The sequence below is a fragment of the Lucilia sericata genome, unplaced genomic scaffold, assembly GCF_015586225.1.
Source record: "Lucilia sericata isolate MDLA Ls3-8-SP2 unplaced genomic scaffold, ASM1558622v1 Contig000814F_arrow, whole genome shotgun sequence".
Taxonomy (NCBI): domain Eukaryota; kingdom Metazoa; phylum Arthropoda; class Insecta; order Diptera; family Calliphoridae; genus Lucilia; species Lucilia sericata.
Genome location: NW_023994806.1, coordinates 115,001 through 141,027, shown reverse-complemented (window position 1 = coordinate 141,027; position 26,027 = coordinate 115,001). Strand labels below are relative to the sequence as shown.

General features: G+C 30.1%; 2 protein-coding genes across 2 annotated transcripts in view; both read left to right on the top strand.

Annotated features, from left to right (window-relative positions):
- The first annotated feature begins 10,705 nt into the window (after window positions 1-10,705).
- On the top strand, window positions 10,706-11,599 carry LOC119608251 (cytidine deaminase-like). Its single transcript, XM_037962586.1, has 2 exons — window positions 10,706-10,945; window positions 11,014-11,599. Exons 1-2 carry the CDS (start codon window positions 10,873-10,875, stop codon window positions 11,484-11,486), a joined length of 546 nt encoding a protein of 181 aa, XP_037818514.1. The 5' UTR covers window positions 10,706-10,872; the 3' UTR covers window positions 11,487-11,599.
- Window positions 11,600-19,044: 7,445 nt separating this feature from the next.
- Window positions 19,045-26,027, top strand: part of LOC119608249 (RNA-binding protein Musashi homolog Rbp6) — a 121,463-nt gene continuing 114,480 nt past the window's right edge. Inside the window, exon 1 of the mRNA XM_037962583.1 lies at window positions 19,045-19,090. The gene's annotated coding sequence lies outside the window, so the exon portion shown is untranslated. The remainder of the gene's footprint in view (window positions 19,091-26,027) is intronic.

Below are 26,027 nucleotides of genomic sequence, written 5' to 3'. Positions count from 1 at the left end.
ATTTTTACTCTTTTGGTCCTAGCGCCTTAAGTTTCCTTAGAAAATGGACTTTCATGTTTTCACCCAAAAAATCGATTTTTGGTGGAAAATATAAGTGATCACCGATTTTACTCTTTTGGTCCTAACGCATCTAGTTTCGTCAGATAATAAACTTTTATGTTTTCACCCAAAAAATCGATTATTGGTGGGAAATATAAGTGATCACAGATTTTTACTCTTTTGGCCCTAGCGCATCTAGTTTCGTCAGAAAATAAACTTTCATGTTTTCATCCAAAAAATCGATTTTTTGTGGGAAATATAAGTGATCACAGATTTTCACGCTTTTGTCCCTAACGCCTTTAGTTTCCTCAGAAAATCGACTTTTATGTTTTTACTCAAAAAATCAAATTCTGGTGAGAATTATAAGTGATCACAGATTTTCACTATCTTGGCCCTAGCACCTTTAGTTTCCTCAGAACTTTTATGTTTTCACCCAAAAAATCGATTTTTGGTGGGATATATGAGTAATCACAGATTTTACTCTTTTGGTCCTAGCGCTTTTAGTTTCCTCAGAAAATCGATTTTTGGTGGGAAATATAAGTGATCACCGATTTTCACTTTTTTGGCCCTAGCGCCTTTAGTTTCCTGATAAAATGGACCTTTATTTTTTCACCCAAAAAATCGATTTTTGGTTGGAAATATAAGTGATCACAGATTTTCACTTTTTTGGCCCTAGCGCCTTTAGATTTCTCAGAAAATGGACTTTTATGTTTTCACTCAAAAAATCGATTTCTGGTGGGAATTATAAGTGGTCACAGATTTTCACTATTTCGGCCCTAGCGCCTTTAGTTTCCTCAGAAAATTGACTTTTATGTTTTCACCCAAAAAATCGATTTTTGGTGGGAAATATAAGTGATCACCGATTTTACTCTTTTGGCCCTAGCGGTTTTAGTTTCCTCAGAAAATCGATTTTTGGTGGGAAATATAAGTGATCACAGATTTTCAATATTTAGGCCCTGGCACCTTTAGTTTCCTCAGAAAATGGACTTTTATGTTTTCACTCAAAAAATCGATTTCTGGTGGGAATTATAAGTGGTCACAGATTTTCACTATTTCGGCCCTAGCGCCTTTAGTTTCCTCAGAAAATGGACTTTAATGTTTTTACTCAAAAAATCGATTTTTGGTGGGAAATATAAGTGATCACAGATTTTCACTCTTTTGACCCTAACGCCTTTAGTTTCCTCAGAAAATGGACTTTTATGTTTTTACTCAAAAAATCGATTTCTTGTGGATAATATAAGTGATCACAGATTTTCACTATTTTGGCCCTAGCACCTTTAGTTTCCTCAGAAAATGGACTTTTATGTTTTCACCAAAAAAAATCGATTTTTGGTGGGAAATATAAGTGATCACAGATTTTCACTATTTTGGCCCTAACGCCTTTAGTTTCCTCAGAAAATGGACTTTTATGTTTTCACTAAAAAAACGATTTCTGATGGAATTATAAGTGATCACAGATTTTGACTGTTTTGAGGAGAAAAGTTAAAATTTAATGTTAATAATTAATCTATTTTTAATCTTATATTATTTACAGTTATTTAAAAAAATCTTTGTGCAAACTTCCTTGATACTTATCTTGACAATTTGTGGTTTTCTTGTGCAAAAAGCATGTCAAATTTTTCTGGTTAATTTATGAAATTTAAATGCCGCACAAGAAATGTTCTTCATTTAATATGTACCTATCTTCTTTACCATTATTATTATTTTACGAAATATGACTACAAGAATCTAGAATCTTTATATTTATCTAAACAAAAAATCCAAGAAAGCCTTCAAAATCATGTACGAAATAATTTTCTTATTGTATTGTATTCCTTAATATAAAACAAATATTGATTTGATACGTATTTCTTCTATTATTATATTTTTCTGTATTTTGTGGTTTTTATTTAGTCTTTGATTATCTTGACAAAGAAATCTTATAAAAATCATGTTGGTACAGGAAAAAAAAAGAAAAGATACAATAACAAGAAATTTGTAGCTTTTATTTGTATTTGAAAGAAATGTAATTGATATAAAGTAGTATGTAGTATAAAGAAGAATATTTGTGGGTTTTTGGTGTAAAAAAGAAAATAAGATTGGAAAGATTTCAAATGTGGTTTAACTCTATGTGGGATTTTTTCCATGGAAATAAAGTTCCAGAGAAAAAAGTGGGAGTTATGCTGCAATGTTAAGGTAAAAAGGTTAATTCAATAATGAAATAAATAAATGAAATATGGTCCTTCGAACCCTTGTTTCCTATTTTTATTTTGTTGTAGAACTAGACATAGGTACAAAATTTTAACAGAACTGTGATTTAAAATGTGATAAACCTTATTTTCACTCTTTAAAGCAAATGAGTAATATGGTCCTTCGAACCCTTCTTACTTAAGCTTTCTGTTATAGAAAAATAAACTGTTAAAAGAAATTTTAACCGAATTGTGATCGTAAGCGAATCCCCTTATGTTTTCACTTTTGAAGGCAAATAAGATGTATAGAGAAAATATGGTCCTTCGAACCCTCATAACTTATACATTATGTTATAGAACAAGAAATTGGAGCCAAATTTGAACGAGTCACATTTCGTAACTCAAGTTTCTCTCAAATACTGTGCTTTTTACAAGATTTTTAATTTAGTTTAACTGAGATCGTAAGCGAATCCCTTTTCGTTTTCATATGGTCCTTCGAACCCTTCTAACTCAGGCAATATGTTCTAGAACAGGAAATTGGAGCAACATTTTAACAGAACTGCTGCCATAAACTAGTCACACTTCGTGACTAAAGTGTTTTCACTTTTGAAGGCAAATAAGATGTATAGAGAAAATATGGTCCTTCGAACCCATCTAACTTATACATTATGTTATAGAACAAGAAATTGGAGCCAAATTTGAAAGAGTCACATTTCGTAACTAAAGTTTCTCTGAAATACTGAGTTTATTATAAGATTTTTTAATTTGGTTTAACTGAGATCTTAAGCGAATCCCTTTTCGTTTTCATATGGTCCTTCGTACCCTTCTAACTTAGGCAATATGTTCTAGAACAGGAAATTGGAGCAAAATTTTAACAGAACTGCTGCCATAAACTAGTCACACTTCGTGACTAAAGTGTCTCTAAAATACTGACTTTACTACATGCTTTTTAATTTGGTCCTTCGAACCAGATTTTAAATTTAATGTGTTTCCTTTAAATTATACAAATTGCTTTAAACTGCTTAATGAAAGAACCAAAACTTAAAGAAAGTTTCTATCAAACTTTACCACAAGCTTTTGAAGCAAATAAGATGTATGGAGAAAATATGGTCCTTCGAACCCTTCTAACTTAAGCATTATGTTCTAAAACAAGAAATTGGAGACAAATTTAAACGAGTCACATTTCGTAACTAAAGTGTCTTTTAATAATGATTTTATTAAACGATTTTTAAATAAGGTCATTCGAACCAGATTTTAAATTTAATGTATTTCCTTTAAATTATTCAAATTGTTTAAAACTGCTTAATGAAAAAACTAAATCTTAAAGAAATTTTCTATCAAACTATACCACAAGCTTAAAAACTCAATTAATTAAAGGTTCGAAGGACCTATTTTGGGAAAGTAAGAGAAAACTACAAAAAAAACTATTTAAAGTTAAATTGAAGCAATTAATTCTTATTAAAAAACTATTGAATAATCTGATTCAGCAAAAAATTCTCTTAAGGAGTGTCCTTTATCTCTAGTTAAGGCTAACTGCCCACATTTCCACTTGCCGAAAATACCTTGTTTGTTATGAAACACATTTTTCGAGAATTCATTTCTTTTTAAAGGCTAATGGCTTTAAAAGATTTTCAATAAGAGATTACACACTAGCACAACACACATACACACACACACCCATACCACCCATACATGAAACTAATTTTAGTTTTCGTAGCAAAACCTTTTGTATTAGGATAATAGATAGAAAATAACCATTTAAAATGGGCAAAAAAAAAATAGGAAAATTTTTCATTGGAAAATAACCTAAATAGAAAAAAACAAGTAAGAAATTATAGTCTGGTGAGGCCGATCATATAATACCCTACACCAGTTATAATTAAGCATTTATTTTTTAGGGGGCTTTGTATAGGGGCTAGGGTCAAATGAGGCCCTATAATTATAAAATTCATGAGGATCATCAAGGCTAGTATAGTACTGGGTTTTGAAGCTTTTTTTCGAGATCCGCTTATATTAAACATAATTATGAATTTAAAAGCCCTATTGGTTGGATTCAGTTGTATGGGGGCTAGGTGAAATTATGGAGCGATCTTAACCATTTTCAATAGGCTTCGTCTCTGGTACAATAGAAGATCATGTGCCATATTTCATTATCTTCAAAATTGCGATATGTAGGTCAGACGGACGGACATAGCTAAATCGACTCAGAAAATGATTCGAAGTATACCGATTGGTGTAGGTATAGGACCAATATTATTGGGCGTTACAAACATCAACACAAACCCATATAAAAATAGGTAGCATGATAAAAGCAATAAAAACAGTAATGAAAATAGAAATAAGTATTTTACGAAATTTTTGATGGAATTTTGAAATTTATCAAAAAAATTTATTTTTTTTAAATGCAAATTTTTTAGAAAATATCATTGTAGAACTCATGAGCCATTTTAAAAATAAAAATGGATTAGATAGCTTAATATGTACTTTTTTTAATATAGTTTCAAACGTATATTTTTTGACATGTTTTAAGTAAAAATTTAAAGTTTTTTAAAATTCTTCAAAAATTGTTAATTTTAAAATATCGGAAATTTTTTCTTTTATTATTTAAAAGTAGACCTCATTAGCTATCGAATTATAAAAATTTATTGAATTTGCTTAATATATATTTTTTTAAAGCGCCCTCAAACTTGAAACTTTTTTGTTCTCAAAAAATTTTTTTTCATAAATTTTTAAAAAATCAACAAAATCTAAATTTTTTAAAAAGGCAAATTTTTATTAAATTAACTAATAGTTGAAGACATTAACTATTATGTAAATAAAAATTTGTTTAAAATATATTAATACATATATTTTTAATAATACATCAAACTTTTTTGTCTTTAAATAAAATTAAATATTTAATTTCAACTTGACCACCTTTTTTAATAGTATTTTCTTGTTGTTTCAATAAATTAAACTCCCATTAAATATTTCAACACTTCTTCATCATTAAAAGATCTATAAAATAATTACCATTGGGGTGGTGGTTATATGCACTTCATTCTATACTCATCTGCACTACTCTTGATTATAGACTACAAGTTCCGGCAAATTGGTTGTATACTACTACTAGTAGGTACTTGCTGGTTAATGGATGAATGTTGATTCTCACTTATAGTTGTTGTTTTTGTTGTTGGGACTCACTCAAACCAACCACTAGTTGGCTGGCAGATGCTGTATGCCAATATGATGGGGCCGGTCTGTATTTAAAATTGTGTTAAAAATTTTATATATGATTTTTGTGTTTTTTTGTGCATTAAAACTTAATTGAAATGTAAATTTTCTTTTTGGGGCGGTAAATATGTAAAAGTAAATAAAGGATTTTTATTAATGAACATATTTTTTCTTTAATAATAAAATAGGAGAAATAATAATATTGAAATTTATTTTTTAAAAATAAAAATCATATTTATAATTAATTTGTATAAAACATTATGTATGGTGAAAATATGGTCCTTCGAACTTGGGCATTATGTTCTAGAACAAGAACTTGGAGCAAAATTTGCACAGAACTGCTACCATTACTAAATTGTCTCTTAAATACTGACTTTATTAAACCATTTTTAAATTTGGTCCTTCGAACCAGATTTTAAATTTAATATGTTTCCTTTAAATTATTCAAAATCTTTAAAACTGCATGATAAAGGAACTAAATCTTTAAGAAATTTTCTATCAAACTTTAGCACAAGCTTAAAACTCAATTAATTAAAGGTTCGAAGGACCTATTTTGGGAAAATAAAAGAAAACTACAAGAAAACTATTTAAGTTAAAATATAGCAATTAATTTTTATTAAAAAAAAAAAAAAAACTATTTAAAACTCAACCCACTTTCCTTTTTGTTCTTAAAATTAACTTTCCAACTTCAATTTTGGTTTGTTTCTAATAAAATACATCTCTACATTTCATGGCAAATTATCATCATTAATAGTTTTGTTGTTCCATATAAATTGCTATCGATTATTCGCTAGCCCCATCACCACTACCGAGCATCATGCAGCTGCAGCAATTAAAACTACTACTACAACAAGTAAAATTTTTAAAAACAAAAAAAATATATTGTGCAACTTATTATAGATCAAAAAAATTAAAAAAAAAAAAATATAATCGCCTACAAAACTGTTTCATTTGAAATTTTTGCAACTGATAATGAAAACAGCAATTTTTGCTTCATAGCAGCAGCAGTAGGAATAGTGACATGCTGTGTTACATTTAAGTGAAAGGAAAAATATCGTGGGTAAAAAAAAATTAAAAAAAAAAATTTAATAAAATTTAAACCTTTCAAAATTTGTATTAAAATACACAATTATTGATTTACTACATTTCTAATGTAATTTTTATTTTGTTTAAATTTCCCAGCTTTTCAACACTTACTACCCTTTTTAAATTCAAATTATTTCCTTCTCAAACTGTCAATTAAATGTCAATTAATTGTTTGGAATGGTCTTAATCTCTTTCCCTGCCTACTGCTACTCTCTTTCTCACCCAACTGTGTGTTGACGTGCGTCATTTTAAGGTGGCTACACTTTTTAAAACTTGCATTCAGATATGGAAATTTAAATCTCGACTAGACTATAAACTAGACCATAGACTAGACTATAAACTAGACTATAAACTAGACTATAGACTAGACTATAGACTAGACTATAGACTAGACTATAGACTAGACTATAGACTAGACTATAGACTAGACTATAGACTAGACTATAGACTAGACTATAGACTAGACTATAGACTAGACTATAGACTAGACTATAGACTATACTATAGACTGGACTATAGACTAGACTATAGACTAGACTATAGACTATACTATAGACTAGACTATAGACTAGACTATAGACTAGACTATAGACTATACTATAGACTAAACTATAGACTAGACTATAGACTAGACTATAGACTAGACAATAGACTAGACTATACTAGACTATAGACTAGACTATAGACTAGACTATAGACTAGACTATAGACGAGACTATAGACTAGACTATAGACTAGACTATAGACTAGACTATAGACTAGACTATAGACTAGACTATAGACTAGACTATAGACTAGACTATAGACTAGACTATAGACTAGACTATAGACTAGACTATAGACTAGACTATAGACTAGACTATAGACTAGACTATAGACTAGACTATAGACTAGACTATAGACTAGACTAGAGACTAGACTATAGACTAGACTATAGACTAGACTATAGACTAGACTATAGACTGGACTATAGACTAGACTATAGACTAGACTATAGACTAGACTATAGACTAGACTATAGACTAGACTATAGACTAGACTATAGACTAGACTATAGACTAGACTATAGACTAGACTATAGACTAGACTATAGACTAGACTATAGACTAGACTATAGACTAGACTATAGACTAGACTATAGACTAGACTATAGACTAGACTATAGACTAGACTATAGACAAGACTATAGACAAGACTATATACTAGACTTTAGACTAGACTTTAGACTAGACTATAGACTAGACTTTAGACTAGACTTTAGACTAGACTAGACCATAGACTAGACTATAGACTAGACTATAGACTAGACTATAGACTAGACTATAGACTAGACTATAGACTAGACTATAGACTAGACTATAGACTAGACTATAGACTAGACTATAGACTAGACTATAGACTAGACTATAGACTAGACTGTAGACTAGACTATAGACTAGACTATAGACTAGACTATAGACTAGACTATAGACTAGACTATAGACTAGACTATAGACTAGACTATAGACTAGACTATATACTAGACTATAGACTAGACTATAGACTAGACTATAGACTAGACTATAGACTAGACTATAGACTAGACTATAGACTAGACTATAGACTATACTATAGACTAGACTATAGACGAGACTATAGACTAGACTATAGATTAGACTATAGACTAGACTATAGACTACACTATACATTAGACTTTAGACTAGACTATAGACTAGACTATGGACTAGACCATGGACTAGACCATAGAATAGACTTTAGTCCAGACTACAAAGTAGACTTTAGTCGAGACTACATGCCGGTCTTTAGTCTAGACTACAGGCTAGACATTAGTCAAGAGTATAGTCTATAGTCTAGTCTATAGTCTAATCTATAGTCTAGTCTATAGTCTCGTCTATAGTCTAGTCTATAGTTTAGTCTATAGTCTAGTCTATAGTCTAGTCTATAGTATAGACTAGTCTATAGTCTAGTCTATAGTATAGACTATAGACTAGACTATAGACTATACTATAGACTAGACTATAGACTAGACTATAGACTAGACTATAGACTATACTATAGACTAGACTATAGACTAGACTATAGACTAGACTATAGAATAGACTATAGACTAGACTAGACTAGACTAGACTAGACTATAGACTAGACTATAGACTAGACTATAGACTAGACTATAGACTAGACTATAGACTAGACTATAGACTAGACTAGACTAGACTAGACTATAGACTAGACTATAGACTAGACTATAGACTATACTATAGACTAGACTATAGACTAGACTATAGACTATACTATAGACTAGACTATAGACTAGACTATAGACTAGACTATAGACTAGACTATAGACTAGACTATAGACTAGACTATAGACTAGACTATAGACTAGACTATAGACTAGACTATAGACTAGACTATAGACTAGACTATAGACTAGACTATAGACTAGACTATAGACTAGACTATAGACTAGACTATAGACTAGACTATAGACTAGACTATAGACGAGACTATAGACTAGACTATAGACTACACTATAGATTAGACTTTAGACTAGACTATAGACTAGACCATGGACTAGACCATAGAATAGACTTTAGTCCAGACTACAAAGTAGACTTTAGTCGAGACTACATGCCGGTCTTTGGTCTAGACTACAGGCTAGACATTAGTCAAGAGTATAGGCTAGACTTTAGTTCAGACTATAGAAAAGATTTTAGTCCAGACTATGAAGTAGACTTTATTCCAAACAATAGATATGACTTTGGTCCAAACTATAGATTAAAATTAGATCCAGTCTATACACCATACTATACTTTACTCCAGACCATAGATTATACTATAGACTACTGCAATATTCTATACTGACTTTAGTCTGTAGACCTTAGTCTAGAATATATATTAGACTGTAGTCCTGTTAAAACTAGATTATACTTCATGGTTTTATAGATTACAGATTATAGTCCAGTTTAAACTGTAAAAAAATTAATAAAAATTTAGCTATGTGCTGAATTTTCCATCCCTGCTCTTATCAATTGTTATTGCGAAAAACACCATAAAAACAACAATTTTATAAAATATAAATAACAGACAAATCTTGGTGGCTTCGTTTATTATAAAGTGGTTTTCTGTGTTTTAAATTTTTTATCAATAATTTTTTCAGTTGTTTTATTAATAAACTAAGTAAAGGTAAATTTTTTTGTTCTTGTTTTTCCCCTGATTAATATGCAATCTTTGAAGAAAATCAGTTAATAAATGTTTGTGAATAAAAATAAATTAAAATAAAAGAACTCATTCTGTGGTGATTGATTGATAGTATGATTAACAGCTGTTTGTTGTCCCAAAACACATAGAAACAGCTGTTTCTTATCGACACCTTGCTGGTGTGGTGAATTTTTGCGGTGTTTTTAATAGTGGTGAAATGGTGGGTGGAAGAGAGTGTTGTAGTTCTCTTGTTTTTCAAACCATTTTTCTAATATTAAAAACTCTTATTCTGAAGAGTTGAAATTTTGTTTGGAAAGCATAAATATATATTTTGTTGCTGAAATTTTTAATAATTTTTTGGAGGTAAATTTTTGTTTATTTTTATAAGTTTTTAATTTTATTTATTCTTTAACTTTTGCTAAATTTAGTTTTCAAAATAGAAATAAATCATTTTAAATTTTCCAAGTTTTTTTAAGGCAAATGGCCTTTTTAGTTCAAGGTTATGAAAACTTAAATTTAAATAAAAATAAACACAAATTTTAAAAAAAGACGAATGAGTTTTTCATTCCATAATTCTTTAATACTAAAAAAACCAAAGTTGATTGACATCACTAAAACCAAACATATGTTGAATTTGTTTTCAAATGATCTTGTTTGGCTCTAACAAAATAGTGGTTGCTCTTACTCTCTATTTCCCTCATGTTTTTAGCTCTCTTTTCTCTTACAAAAAAACCACTATGTGACTGATAGAGCGTTAGCTGATTATGGTAATCGGGGGTGTTTCATAAGAGGGTGGGTTTTTCGTAATTCTGTTAGTTTTTTACTCATTTCAAAACAATTTTTCTCTATTATTATTTAAAAAAAAAAACTCTTGAGAGAACCCACAACAAACTAAGAAATTTTTAACAAATTAATAAATTGTTTTCTTTGTTTCTATTATTGTTGTTGTGATAATAAACCAGCTCCGTGTTAATGTTGACAAACAACCACAAAAATTATGGCCACTTATTGAGTTCTAGTGACAGTCGTCAGTCTATTTCTGAACGGTCTGTGAGAGGTACGCGAGACAACGTAAAAACGACCTCTAAACTACAAACTTAAATAAACATTTTTTTATATAAAATTAAAAAAAGTAATTTATTAAAAAAAAATAAGGAAAAACAAAATGGATACCACTACAGTGACCGGTTTAAAAAAGGCTGATATAACGGAGACCATACAACAATATCAGGAATTAGGTAAGTTTTACCTAAAATTTTCCCAAGTTCCAAAGAAAACTAATCAAAAATAACTATTCTATATACAGATGACTCGGTTAAGGAACTCTTAAGATCAGCTAATAAAGTACGCCTCAATGCCTATGTACCCTATAGTAATTTCAAAGTTGGTGCCGCTTTTCGCTCTAAATGTGGCCGCATTTTCAATGGTTGTAATGTAGAGAATGCCGCCTTTAGTCCCTCTTCCTGTGCAGAACGTACCGCCATTTGTAAGGCTGTTAGTGAGGGCGTCAGAGAGTTCACTGCCGCTGCTGTGGTGGCCTATCAGGAGGATGCTTTCACTACCCCTTGTGGTGTTTGTCGTCAGTTTATTATGGAATTTGCTGATGGTGATATTCCTCTTTATGTGGCCAAGGCTGTACAAATTAGCCCAGAAAATGATGCCACAGCTAATCAAACTAATGGTGAATTGGAAAATCTTCCTACCGATAATGTTTTATGCACCTCCATCTATAATTTACTGCCAAATGGATTTCGTAATTTTAAGAAAATTGTAACTTAATTTAAGTTTGTAATAAAAGGGGTTTCACCGTTTTATTATTTACCTTATTATAATATTTTCTATTTTATTTTGCAAGTAATCTCTAACTGCAATAAAGATTATTGTTTGAATAAGAAATTTGTATTTTAAAAATTGTTTTAACTAATGACGTTTTGTCATGATAAGCTAAAAATATAAATTAGTTGAAATCTAAACTGATTTTAACTGATTAGATTGGGATTTTAAAACAAAGGGGAAATGCAAGCGAACACTGAAAGAAATAAGTGGTAATATACACAATTTTACAATTCAAAATGATTCATAGTTTGGCCGAGTAGCCTAGAGTGTTCTACTATATTCAAGACTAGAGAACAGTTATGATTCTAGTTCAGTTACAGTTCAGTTCTATTTCAGTTCTAGTTCAGTTTTATTTCAGTTCTAGTTCAGTTTTATTTCAGTTCTAGTTCAGTTCTAGTTCAGTTCTAGTTCAGTTCTAGTTCAGTTCTAGTTCAGTTCTAGTTCAGTTCTAGTTCAGTTCTAGTTCAGTTCTAGTTCAGTTCTAGTTTAGTTCTAGTTCAGTTCTAGTTCAGTTCTAGTTCAGTTCTAGTTCAGTTCTAGTTCAGTTCTAGTTCAGTTCTAGTTCAGTTCTAGTTCAGTTCTAGTTCAGTTCTAGTTCAGTTCTAGTTCATTTCTAGTTCAGTTCTAGTTCAGTTCTAGTTCAGTTCTAGTTCAGTTCTAGTTCAGTTCAGTTAGTTCAGTTCTAGTTCAGTTCTAGTTCAGTTCTAGTTCAGTTCTAGTTCAGTTCTAGTCCAGTTCTAGTTCAGTTCTAGTTCAGTTCTAGTTCAGTTTTAGTTCAGTTCAGATCTAGTTCAGTTCTAGTTCAGTTCTAGTTCAGTTCTAGTTCAGTTCTAGTTCAGTTCTAGTTCAGTTCTAGTTCAGTTCTAGTTCAGTTCTAGTTCAGTTCTAGTTCAGTTCTAGTTCAGTTCTAGTTCAGTTCTAGTTCAGTTCTAGTTCAGTTCTAGTTCAGTTCTAGTTCAGTTCTAGTTCAGTTCTAGTTCAGTTCTACTTCAGTTCTAGTTCAGTTCTAGTTCAGTTCTAGTTCAGTTCTAGTTCAGTTCTAGTTCAGTTCTAGTTCAGTTCTAGTTCAGTTCTAGTTTAGTTCTAGTTCAGTTCTAGTTCAGTTCTAGTTCAGTTCTAGTTCAGTTCCAGTTTAGTTCTAGTTCAGTTCTAGTTCAGTTCTAGTTCAGTTCTAGTTCAGATCTAGTTCAGTTCTAATTCAGTTCTAATTCAGTTCTAGTTCAGTTCTAGTTCAGTTCTAGTTCAGTTCTAGTTCAGTTCTAGTTCAGTTCTAGTTCAGTTCTAGTTCAGTTCTAGTTCAGTTCTAGTTCAGTTCTAGTTCAGTTCTAGTTCAGTTCTAGTTCAGTTCTAGTTCAGTTCTACTTCAGTTCTAGTTCAGTTCTAGTTCAGTTCTAGTTCTGTTCTTGTTCAGTTCTAGTTCTAGTTCAGTTCAGTTCTAGTTCAGTTCTAGTCCAGTTCTAGTTCAGTTTTAGTTCAGTTGTAGTTTTTTGTTTTGCCAAATTTTTCATAAACAAAATTGTAAAAGTTTTCATAAACAAAAACTAATTTCTATATTATCCTTTCATCTCTTTGCAGGTAAATTTCTTTTGATTTTAAAACTGTTAAACTGGCTTCTAAATTACGTTAAGTATAAATGTTTATATACTACATAATATGTTTATTATTATTTATTTGATGTGATTATAGTCTCCCATCATAATTAAATTATCCGAAAACAAAAAATTCAACAACTAATTAAATCGAAAACAGGTGTTTGCATAATATTATCATACAAAGTATATAATTAAAATCTACATAATTTAGCTTGATATGAATTTCCTAATATTATAATAAATAAATTATTTAAACCTCAAAACATATTAACATTTTTATGGAAAAATTATGGTTTATTTGTACACGTTTTCATTTGTCACTTTTTATTATTGTTAAGCATAAAATTTTCTAATTTTTATTTAAAACTGCTTTGGTTATTTGAAAATATATAAAAATAACTATAACAAAAATGTATCAAAATCATTATTATTATTATTATCATTTTAATCAAATAGTCATTGGTTTTTCAAACGGAAATTAAAAATGTTTTTTTTTGCATGTCATTTTTTCAACTGCTATTGTTTTTCGTTTTGAAGCTTTATGTGGTTAAAGACAAATTTGAATTTTAGTATAAATGTTGAGTAGATTTTGTCAATTTTTAGCTTTTAGCTGGTGAAACACAAAAGGGAAAAGGAAAATAATTTCCGCCGAAAGTAACGAATTTTTGTGTGAAGGGAACAATATTTAGTTTGAAATTTGTTGCAGTAAATATTATTTGTAAATACATATTTATTTACTATTTATATAACAATTACTATTAGACATTCTTTTCGTACTGACTTTATCAAGCAAAGCGACGAGGACTATATTAGTTATCTTCAGTGGGAATCGAACATACAACCCTTAGCGTTATAGATAATCGAAACACTCTAGAATTTCTAGTTTATATTATGTTCTAGTTGATTTCTAGTTCAGTTCTAGTTCAGTTCTAGTTCAGTTCTAGTTCAGTTCTAGTTCAGTTCTAGTTCAGTTCTAGTTCAGTTCTAGTTCAGTTCTAGTTCAGTTCTAGTTCAGTTCTAGTTCAGTTCTAGTTCAGTTCTAGTTCAGTTCTAGTTCAGTTCTAGTTCAGTTCTAGTTCAGTTCTAGTTCAGTTCAGTTCAGTTCTAGTTCAGTTCTAGTTCAGTTCTAGTTCAGTTCTAGTTCAGTTCTAGTTTAGTTCTAGTTCAGTTCTAGTTCAGTTCTAGTTCAGTTCTAGATCTGTTCTAGTTCTGTTCTAGTTCTGCTCTAGTTCAGTTCTAGTTCTGTTCTAGTTCTGCTCTAGTTCAGTTCTAGTTATCTTCTAGTTATGTTCTAGTTATGTTCTAGTTCTGTTCTAGTTTAGTTCTAGTTCAGTTCTAGTTCAGTTCTAGTTCAGTTCTAGTGCAGTTCTAGTTCAGTTCTAGTTCTAGTTCAGTTCTAGTTCAGTTCTAGTTCAGTTCTAGTTCAGTTCTAGTTCAGTTCTAGTTCAGTTCTAGTTCAGTTCTAGTTCAGTTCTAGTTCAGTTCTAGTTCAGTTCTAGTTCAGTTCTAGTTCAGTTCTAGTTCAGTTCTAGTTCAGTTCTAGTTCAGTTCTAGTTCAGTTCTAGTTCAGTTCTAGTTCAGTTCTAGTTCAGTTCTAGTTCAGTTCTAGTTCAGTTCTAGTTCAGTTCTAGTTCAGTTCTAGTTCAGTTCTAGTTCAGTTCTAGTTCAGTTCTAGTTCAGTTCTAGTTCAGTTCTAGTTCAGTTCTAGTTCAGTTCTAGTTCAGTTCTAGTTCAGTTCTAGTTCAGTTCTAGTTCAGTTCTAGTTCAGTTCTAGTTCAGTTCTAGTTCAGTTCTAGTTCAGTTCTAGTTCAGTTCTAGTTCAGTTCTAGTTCAGTTCTAGTTCAGTTCTAGTTCAGTTCTACTTCAGTTCTAGTTCAGTTCTAGTTCAGTTCTAGTTCAGTTCTAGTTCAGCTCTAGTTTAGCTCTAGTTCAGTTCTAGTTCAGTTCTAGTTCAGTTCTAGTTCAGTTCTACTTTAGTTTTAGTTCAGTTAGTAAACTATTAAACTTTCATGTTTCATCTCATTCTGCCTGTTTTTCCTTTTAATTAATTATTTTATTTAAACCCTTAAAACGTAATTCATATGTTACCAAACCAAAAGTGTCATTTTCAATTATATTTTTAAATAAACTGGGGGTACTTTTTTGTTGTTATATTGTTTGCAGTAAATATTTTTTTGTTTAATAAATAAAATCAATAATTTTACTCTCAAATAAATAAAGTTGAAACCAATAACACTACTACCAATTTTTATGTTTATTTTTCTCTTTATTTATTTGTAAATTACAATTAATAAATTTTATTAAAAAACCACAGCATGTTTTATTTTACAATTTTGTATATTAAATCCCTTTTGTCAGTTTATGTTCTCTAGGGGAATGAAAAAACCTCAAAATATAAAATTACCAAAAAAGTAGAGTAATTTTCAGACCAATGTTAAAATTAAATTTAAATATTTAATGATAATAAAGATATATAAAAAGTATAAAGTTATGATAAAAATAAAAAAAAATTGTTAAAATTTATCTAAATTTTGCAGTATTCAGTTTATTTTTCTAGTTTTATGTTTTTGCTTTAATACATTTTTTCTTAATATTTATTTCGTTTTAAGTGGGTATTTGGTTGTTGGTGTTTATTTTAAATGACATGTTTTTGTAAATATATTTTTTTAATAAATTTATTTTTATAACTCTTTTATTTAGTTTAATGTCATTATTTTTTGTCATTATTTATTGTTAACCATATTTACTATTAAAACATTAATTAATTAAAATATTAAATAAAAGTTCTTGTTTTATTGTGTGTGCATTTTATAATTAAACTAAAATATGTTTTGTTGTTATTTTGTATAAATTTATTTATACTTGTTATGTTAAAATTTATGTGTATTTACATTTTTCATCATTCATACTTATGTATGTGAAGTGTGAAATAAATTTATTATAAAATAATTGAAATAATAACTAAAGTGAGAAGTGAAAATAATATTAACATCATAATTGTTAATAATTTTACTATAATACGGTAATTAAAGAAAAACAGGGATTGAAAATTAGAACTGTATATTAGATCACTGATCAATTCTTGTTTGGTTCTGTTCAGTTATAATATGGTTATAGTTTGTTCTAGTTTAATTCCAGTTCTGTTCTAAATCTTCTATAGGTTCGGTTCTAGTTTTAGTTCTATTCAAGCACAGTTCTAGTTCAGTTCTAGTTCAGTTCTAGTTCAGTACAGTTCTAGTTCTAGTTCAGTTCTAGTTCAGTTCTAGTTCAGTTCTAGTTCAGTTCTAGTTCAGTTCTAGTTCAGTTCTAGTTCAGTTCTAGTTTAGTTCTAGTTCAGATCTAGTTCAGTTCTAGTTCAGTTCTAGTTCAGTTCTAGTTCTGTTCTAGTTCAGTTCTAGTTCTGTTCTAGTTCTGTTCTAGTTCTGTTCTAGTTCAATTCTAGTTCAATTCTAGTTCTGTTCTAGTTCTGTTCTAGTTCTGTTCTAGTTCAGTTCTAGTTCTGTTCTAGTTCTGTTCTAGTTCTGTTCTAGTTCAGTTCTAGTTCAGTTCTAGTTTAGTTCTAGTTCAGATCTAGTTCAGTTCTAGTTCAGTACTAGTTCAGTTCTAGTTCAGTTCTAGTTCAGTTCTAGTTCAGTTCTAGTTCAGTTCTAGTTCAGTTCTAGTTCAGTTCTAGTTCTGTTCTAGTTCTGTTCTAGTTCAATTCTAGTTCAATTCTAGTCCTGTTCTAGTTCTGTTCTAGTTCAGTTCTAGTTCAATTCTAGTTCTGTTCTAGTTCTGTTCTAGTTCTGTTCTAGTTCTGTTCTAGTTCTGTTCTAGTTCTGTTCTAGTTCTGTTCTAGTTCTGTTCTAGTTCTGTTCTAGTTCTGTTCTAGTTCTGTTCTAGTTCTGTTCTAGTTCTGTTCTAGTTCTGTTCTAGTGCTGTTCTAGTTCTGTTCTAGTTCTGTTCTAGTTCTGTTCTAGTTCTGTTCTAGTTCTGTTCTAGTTCTGTTCTAGTTCTGTTCTAGTTCTGTTCTAGTTCTGTTCTAGTTCTGTTCTAGTTCTATTCTAGTTCTGTTCTAGTTCTGTTCTAGTTCTGTTCTAGTTCTGTTCTAGTTCTGTTCTAGTTCTGTTCTAGTTCTGTTCTAGTTCTGTTCTAGTTCTGTTCTAGTTCTGTTCTAGTTCTGTTCTAGTTCTGTTCTAGTTCTGTTCTAGTTCTGTTCTAGTTCTGTTCTAGTTCTGTTCTAGTTCTGTTCTAGTTCTGTTCTAGCTTTCCAGTTCTGTTCTAGTTCTGCTCTAGTTCTGTTCTAGTTCTGTTCTAGTTCTGTTCTAGTTCTGTTCTAGTTCTGTTCTAGTTCTGTTCTAGTTCTGTTCTAGTTCTGTTCTAGTTCTGTTCTAGTTCTGTTCTAGTTCTGTTCTAGTTCTGTTCTAGTTCTGTTCTAGTTCTGTTCTAGTTCTGTTCTAGTTCTGTTCTAGTTCTGTTCTAGTTCAGTTCTAGTTCAGTTCTAGTTCAGTTCTAGTTCAGTTCTAGTTCAGTTCTAGTTCAGTTCTAGTTCAGTTCTAGTTCAGTTCTAGTTCAGTTCTAGTTCAGTTCTAGTTCAGTTCTAGTTCAGTTCTAGTTCAGTTCTAGTTCAGTTCTAGTTCAGTTCTAGTTCAGTTCTAGTTCAGTTCTAGTTCAGTTCTAGTTCAGTTCTAGTTCAGTTCTAGTTCAGTTCTAGTTCAGATCTAGTTCAGATCTAGTTCTGTTCTAGTTCTGTTCTAGTTCTGTTCTAGTTCAGTTCTAGTTCTGTTCTAGTTCTGTTCTAGTTCAGTTCTAGTTCAGTTCTAGTTCAGTTCTAGTTTAGTTCTAGTTCAGTTCTAGTTCAGTTCTAGTTCTGTTCTAGTTATGTTCTAGTTCTGTTCTAGTTCTGTTCTAGTTCAGTTCTAGTTCAGTTCTAGTTCAGTTCTAGTTCTGTTCTAGTTCTGTTCTAGTTCTATTCTAGTTCTATTCTAGTTCTGTTCTTGTTCTGTCCTATATTTTCGTAAGACAAACAACAAAATAATTATAAATTTTAACCCCTTCATTTGCCCTTTATGACATTTTTTATAACTCAATTTTTCTTTAATCCATTTTCAACAGATTTTGACATAAACTTTTTTTTTTAATTTTGTATTACTTTATAAATTAAATCAATTCGTTCCAATTTGAAACGTTTTATATATTTTTGTCGCTGAAACACTCACACCTTTATTTATTTTTTCGCTGTTTGTCTTAATTGTTTCCACCCTCTGGCAGCTGTGTTTAAGTGTTTTTCGTATTTTGTCCTTAAAACCACCATAAATTTAGGATACAAATTTTAGAGATTTCTACATAAATAAAAGTTTTAGTTTAAAATTCATATGGTACTTAAGCTTAAAGCTAAATGAGGACTTTAAAAAAAAAACAACTATTTTATGAAATACATTCAAACATTAATAAACTTTCTTAATAATTATGAAAAAATACTAATTAAGTTCTATTTAGCTATATTATAAATCAGCTCTAGTATACCTAATTTCTCGGGAATACTTTCATCTTTTTTAAATAGTGCACAGTGCTTGGTATTGATTTCCATTTTAATTGATTTTCTTTTGCTAATAATTCTTTTGATTCGAAATTTTCAGGATTTATTTTATTGGTGGTGGGTAATCAAATCTCTCTAGTCTAAAAGCCTTATTTTGATTAAATTAATTTTAGAATCTGTATAAATTTCTGGAAATTTCTTTTAACAAAATTACAACAATATGAAATCAAATACTTGTATTGCCCAATTAATTAAACATTTAACTTTCAATAGATAAAATATTTATATAAATTTTGTAAATAAAAAATATATTTATTAAAAAAGTACTTTTATAAACACAAATAGAGACCAAAACCAAATATTTCTCTTTTTTCTAATTTTTATTATTGCAGGTTTCAAACACCCATTAAAGCATTCGCCTGCCTGACAACACCCAGGTGAGTGGAGTTTTTCTTAAAAAAAAAATATAAAAAATAATAATTCAAACACCTATTTTGAACAACACCTCACCTTTTCATGTTTTTTAAATTTTTTTAAGTATAAAATCGGGGATTAATGTTATACTTAACTCTAATTCTACTTCGGTTTAATTCAAATTTAGTTCAGTTCTAATTCACTTCTAATTCTGTTCTAGTTCTGTTTTAGTTTAGTTCTATTTCAGTTCTAGTACAGTCTAGTTCATTCTAGTTCAATTCTAGTTAAGTTCTAGTACAGCTCTAGTTCAGTTCTAATTCATTTCTGGTTCAGTTTTCTAAGTTAGTTCTAGTTCAGTTCTAGTTCAGTTCTAGTGCAGTTCTAGTTCAGTTCTAGTTCAGTTCTAGTTCAGTTCTAGTTCAGTTCTAGTTCAGTTCTAGTTCAGTTCTAGGTCAGTTCTAGTTCAGTTCTAGTTCAGTTCTAGTTCAGTTCTAGTTCAGTTCTAGTTCAGTTCTAGTTCAGTTCTAGTTCAGAGTTCTAGTTCAGTTCTAGTTCAGTTCTCGTAGTTCTAGTTCGTAGTTCATTCTAGTTCAGTTCTAGTTCAGTTCTAGTTTCAGTTCTAGTTCAGTTCTAGTTCAGTTCTAGTTCAGTTCTAGTTCAGTTCTAGTTCAGTTCTAGTTCAGTTCTAGTTCAGTTCTAGTTCAGTTCTAGTTCAGTTCTAGTTCAGTTCTAGTTCAGTTCTAGTTCAGTTCTAGTTCAGTTCTAGTTCAGTTCTAGTTCAGTTCTAGTTCAGTTCTAGTTCAGTTCTAGTTCAGTACTAGTTCAGTTCTAGTTCAGTTCTAGTTCGTTCTAGTTCATTCTAGTTCAGTTCTAGTTTCAGTTCTAGTTCAGTTCTAGTTCAGTTCTAGTCAGTTCTAGTTCAGTTCTAGTTCAGTTCTAGTTCAGTTCTAGTTCAGTTCTAGTTCAGTTCTAGTTCAGTTCTAGTTCAGTTCTAGTTCAGTTCTAGTTCAGTTCTAGTTCAGTTCTAGTTCAGTTCTAGTTCAGTTTCTAGTAGTTCTAGTTAGTTCTAGTTCAGTTCTAGTTCAGTTTCTAGTTCAGTTCTAGTTCAGTTCATAGTTCAGTTCTAGTCAGTTCTAGTTCAGTTCTAGTTCAGTTCTAGTTCAGTTCTAGTTCAGTTCTAGTTCAGTTCTAGTTCAGTTCTAGTTCAGTTCTAGTTCAGTTCTAGTTCAGTTCTAGTTCAGTTCTAGTTCAGTTCTAGTTCAGTTCTAGTTCAGTTCTAGTTCAGTTCTAGTTCAGTTCTAGTTCAGTTCTAGTTCAGTTCTAGTTCAGTTCTAGTTCAGTTCTAGTTCAGTTCTAGTTCAGTTCTAGTTCAGTTCTAGTTCAGTTCTAGTTCAGTTCTAGTTCAGTTCTAGTTCAGTTCTAGTTCAGTTCTAGTTCAGTTCTAGTTCAGTTCTAGTTCAGTTTTAGTTCAGTTCTAGTTCAGTTCTAGTTCAGTTCTAGTTCAGTTCTAGTTCAGTTCTAGTTCAGTTCTAGTTCAGTTCTAGTTCAGTTCTAGTTCAGTTCTAGTTCAGTTCTAGTTCAGTTCTAGTTCAGTTCTAGTTCAGTTCTAGTTCAGTTCTAGTTCAGTTCTAGTTCAGTTCTAGTTCAGTTCTAGTTCAGTCTAGTTCAGTCTAGTCGTTCTAGTTCAGTTCTAGTTCAGTTCTAGTTCAGTTTCTAGTTCAGTTCTATATTCAGTTCTAGTTAGTCCTAGTTCAGTTCTAGTTCATGTTCTAGTTCAGTTCTAGTTCAGTTCTAGTTCAGTTCTAGTTCAGTTCTCGTTCAGTTCTAGTTCAGTTCTAGTCAGTTCTAGTTCAGTTCTAGTTCCAGTTCTGTTCAGTTCTAGTTCAGTTCTAGTTCAGTTCTAGTTCTATTTCAGTTCTAGTTCAGTTCTAGTTCAGTTCTAGTTCAGGTCTAGTTCAGTTCTAGTTCAGTTCATAGGTCGTTCTAGTTCAGTTCTATTCTTGTTCTGTTCTAGTTTTATTCTGGTTCTGTTCTAGTTCCGTTATATATCAGTTCTTGTTGAAAGTGTACTTAGAATTATTATCTCCTGTTTTTACTTGTCCTTGTTTTAAAAACTCGCATAAATTTTGCCAATATCTATCTATCGATTGTGTGGAATTTTTTTTAACATGTGTTAATTTTTTATTTATTTTCTACTCTTTTTACACTCTATAATACAAATTTGTGGCCATTAAAAGAAATTTTGATTCACTGTATGATTATGGCAGTTATTTTTGCTCGCTGTTCCAAAACGGAAGTTGTTAAAATTACTACTATACATGCACTTGTATGTTGTATACGAATAACGACTAGAGCAGAAACTGCTACTGCTACTCCTTTGCCAGTTTTTACTCCTCTTCCTGTTAGTCGGATTCTAGATTGCGTGTTTAAATGTTGACTCGTTGTATTTTGAAAAATCTAATAAATTTCCTGCCTTGAAAGCAACTGGGAAGTTGCACAGTGAGGTGGAGGAAGTTATAGCCAGCTGGGCACACACTCTCAGTGTCTGGTGTCTGTGAGTGTGTGTGGGTATAAGTATAAAGAAAAGAATTTAGAAAGAGAAGACAGATAAATATGAGAGTGAAATTAAAAGGTCCCTATTTGCTACTAAAAGCCAAAAATACGTCAGTTATTCCATGTATGGAAATGTGTGTAAAAGAGGCCATAAAAATAAAAGAAGAATATACGCTACTGACAGACTGACACACAAAAATTTCTTTCTCTGGCCATAACAAAATATCCATTTACTTCGCCTTATACACCTTTAATTTTTTTCCATGAATTCAGACTTTTTGCCAAAAACAGACGAAAAAAATCAAAAACAAGCCATAAAAGCTATTGAATATTTTCTAGCAAATAAAACCAACTGCAGCATGACTCAACGTTGTGTAACAATTTTCAAATCTGAAAAAAAAAACACTGCCAGAAAGTATAGCAGAATTGCTATTGGTTTTTATTTTCTTTTCACATTGGCCACTAAATGCGGTCAATTTTCCATAAGGGAATGTTATTTAAAAGATAAGCTTTTTGCTTTTTCCCCGAAATACACAAGAAAAATTGCGGTTTTTTTGTACGCAGCCAAAAACTATGCTATAAAATATATTAAAAATCGAACACCTAAATGTAGGCTTTAAAATTTTATTACTTAATGTACGAAAAATAACAACAGATGTGTGAAATTTAAATTTTTATTTAAAGATTGGAAAAAGCTCTGCTTAAAAAATTTTAGATATTATATTCAAATTTTTTAATATTTACTTTAAGGAACCATTTGTTGTCTGCTTTTTGGCCCTCATATTCAGTTTTATATATATTTTTGTTTTTAATTTTATTTTGCAAAGTATATTTTACTTTCCGCTTTTTTTTGTGTCTACTTTTATTAGAGAGAAAGAAAAACATGCTTGTCATCCTTACCGCCAATAAGTATGCCACAACTTTTGTAATTTATATAACTTAATGATGCTTTTAAATGTAAATTATTTATTTTTATAGGCTGGCACTAAAATATAACTAGAGTAAATGTGCAAAAGAGAAAACGGATATAATAAATAGTCTAATTTAAATAAAAATACAATTTCTTGAGTCTAATTTTCGAAAAATTACTTTATTTTACCTTAAAGTATGCAGCAATTATTTAAATCTTATTTTGACACCTAATGTGAAGTACATATTTATGAAATTTTGTATTTTTCTATAAATTGTTCTAATTCTGTTCTGGTTCTTGCCTAATTCTGTTATAGTTCTGTTCTAGTTCTAGTTTTGTTCTAGTTCTGTTCTAGTTTTGTTCTAGTTCTGTTCTAGTTCTGTTCTAGTTCTGTTCTAGTTCTGTTTTAGTTCTGTTCTAGTTCTGTTCTAGTTCTGTTCTAGTTCTGTTCTAGTTCTGTTCTAGTTCTGTTCTAGTTCTGTTCTAGTTCTGTTCTAGTTCTGTTCTAGTTCTGTTCTATTTCTGTTCTAGTTCTGTTCTAGTTCTGTTCTAGTTCTGTTCTAGTTCTTTTCTAGTTCTGTTCTAGTTCTGTTCTAGTTCTGTTCTAGTTCTGTTCTAGTTCTGTTTTAGCTCTTTTCCGTTCTAGTTCTGTTGTAGTTCTATTCTAGTTCTGTTCTAGTTCTGTTCTAGTTCTGTTCTAGTTCTGTTCTGGTTCAGTTCTGTCCTAGTTCTGTTCTGCTTTAAATAAAAATGCAATTTCTTGTTTTTAGTATTTAAAAAAAATTATTTTCCTTAATGTATGCAACAGTTATTACAATATTTAAAATTTAAAAAAATAGTAAATAAATATACTTATACATCTGTCGACTACTATCGTTTACAGATATTCTTTAACTCATTTCAATTCATTTAAAATATTAAGCAATTTATTTTTCATGGTTTTATTTATAACTCCTAAAGGTATGCTTAACAACTTATTTTTTTTGCTTATTTTACATATACACAATTATTCTGTTTACACCTCATAATTTAAAATATATATATTTTTTTTTTTTTTGTTGCATGTTATTCTTTAACAAGTTTAAAACGTTTTTTTTTTTTTCAACTCTACTATTAACATATTAATCCTGATAAAAATCAGGAAAATAAGTAAATACACATATAATTCACTTAAATGCGTTTATTTTAAATATTTTTTTCCTTTTGCCATGTAACGAAATGAAAAGTGTTTGTGCCTGCAACGAACTTAACAACTTCATTGTATAAAAGCCAATGGTGGTGACAACGACAGTGAGAGTTTTTTTAAGTTAAATGCCGTGTGAAATGTGTTACAAATTGGCAATAAAAATTATTAAATGAAATTATCGTTATACATAGTTATTATTAATATTCCCTAGACACGCCTACTATCAGCACGCGTATTTAAAGTAAATGGCAAAAATTGTTGCCTGGTAGATAGGCATTAAAAAGGGTCAAATAAAACCATAGCATACTTTTTGGTGTAGTGATTCTTTCTTAATTAAAAAGTATTTATTAATTTTATTTTAAGTAATACATACTTATTAAATTTTTGCAAATATGTATTTTATTAAGTAAATAGTTTTTTTCTGAAAAATTTTGCCTATTTTTAAGCAGCCTCTTAATTGCTGTTGGTTGTTGCTGTTGCTGAGTATTTAAAAATATAATTACATACTTAAAATGCTAAAAACACGCATGTATACATGAAAATATTTTGTACTTTTAACTCAATTGTATACAATTTAGAAAATAAAGTGTAAAAATAAAAAATAATTGTAGCATACTTTAGGGTAATGTATGACATTATTTTAATACATGGCCTACTTTAAGGCAGATTTTAGGGAAATAAAATGTAGTTAATTGGAAGCACCAACAAATAGCGAATAAAAAAAACCGCAACAATTATAAATTCTAGTTAAGTATAGAAAAATTCTATAATTTTTAATAAAAGCTTTTACGATTCTTTAACTTGTGATGAGATTTTTTGCAATTTTTAGCATATGTTTTCTTTCAAGGTCACTTCGAATAACTATTTATTATATGTATATCAAATATTTATAAGATTTTAACCACAACGTAGAAGTAATTTAAAAATACATTCATTGTCATTTTTCAAATAAATTATTATTTTAAAACTTTAACATTTAAAAAAAATAAATAAATTGTATAAAAAGTAATAAACTTAATTTAATATAAAAAATAAGTTTTTCATTAACCCTTACAACTTATGCTATTGCAATAAAAAGTTTAATAAAAAATCCCTTAATACATTCTACACTTTAAACTAAACCAAACAACTTCTGTAACACTCTTACTAAACATAATTTATGCACTTTCTCTCTATATCTTTCCTTTTTTCTTTGCCCCAAAAACATCCCCTTTTAAAAAAAGTCAAATGTTGTCTAAACTTAAACAGGAATAATAATAACAAATAGTAAAATAAGAATACACACTCATGCAAACGTTCGCCAACGTTTTAATCCTTTTAAACTTTTTAACACCTGAATGCATAAATCATGCGAATAGAAAACAACCAGGTTAAAGGTTGCAAGGATATGAAGTTGCAAAAATTTCAAATGTTTTTTTTTTTTTTTTATTTGTGTTTTTGGAAAAAATTCACAAACACACACAGTCAGCATTTTCAAATATATATGTAGTAGTGGATATTGACTAAGCATTCATGAGTTATTTTTACTCGGGCAGGGCATGTAATTTTTTTTTTTGTACTATTTATAGTCCAGGTAAACTATAAGAGTATTATTTAGTGTGGCATGATAGTATTATAAAATTAAACTATATATAGAGTAGTTTGAAAAGTTTAAATTTTATGATAATCAGGTTAAATAACGAGCAAATGGTTGCAGAGGTGAAAAAATAAAAATAAAATAAACAGAAAAGTGATCGAAGTGGAGGAGAACGTAGACTAGTTGCTAGTGTGTTAGTGGTATCAATTGGGGCGTATGGGTTCGGATGAATGGAAGGATGGATGGAAGGATGGATGGATGGAAGGATGGATGGATGGATGGATGGATGGAAGGATGGATCGAAGGATGGATGGAAGGATGGATGGAAGGATAGATGGATGGATGGATGGAAGGAAGAATGGAAGGATGGATGGAAGGTTAGAAGAATGGATGGAAGTTTGGAAGAATGGATGGAGGGATGGACAGATGGAGGGATGGACAGATGGAGGGATGGACAGATGGAGGGATGGACAGATGGAGGGATGGACAGATGGAGGGATGGACAGATGGAGGGATGGACAGATGGAGGGATGGACAGATGGATGGATGGATGGATGGATAGATAGATAGATAGATAGATAGATAGATAGATAGATAGATAGATAGATAGATAGATAGATAGATAGATAGATAGTAGATAGATAGATAGATAGATAGATAGATAGATAGATAGATAGATAGATAGATAGATAGATAGATAGATAGATAGATAGATAGATAGATAGAGAGATAGAT

Coding starts and splice junctions, on each gene's coding strand:
- LOC119608251 (XM_037962586.1), top strand. CDS start 10,873: ATGGATACCACTACAGTGACCGGTTTAAAAAAGGCTGATATAACGGAG. Junction 10,946..11,013: donor ACAACAATATCAGGAATTAG/GTAAGTTTTACC, acceptor TTCTATATACAG/ATGACTCGGTTAAGGAACTC.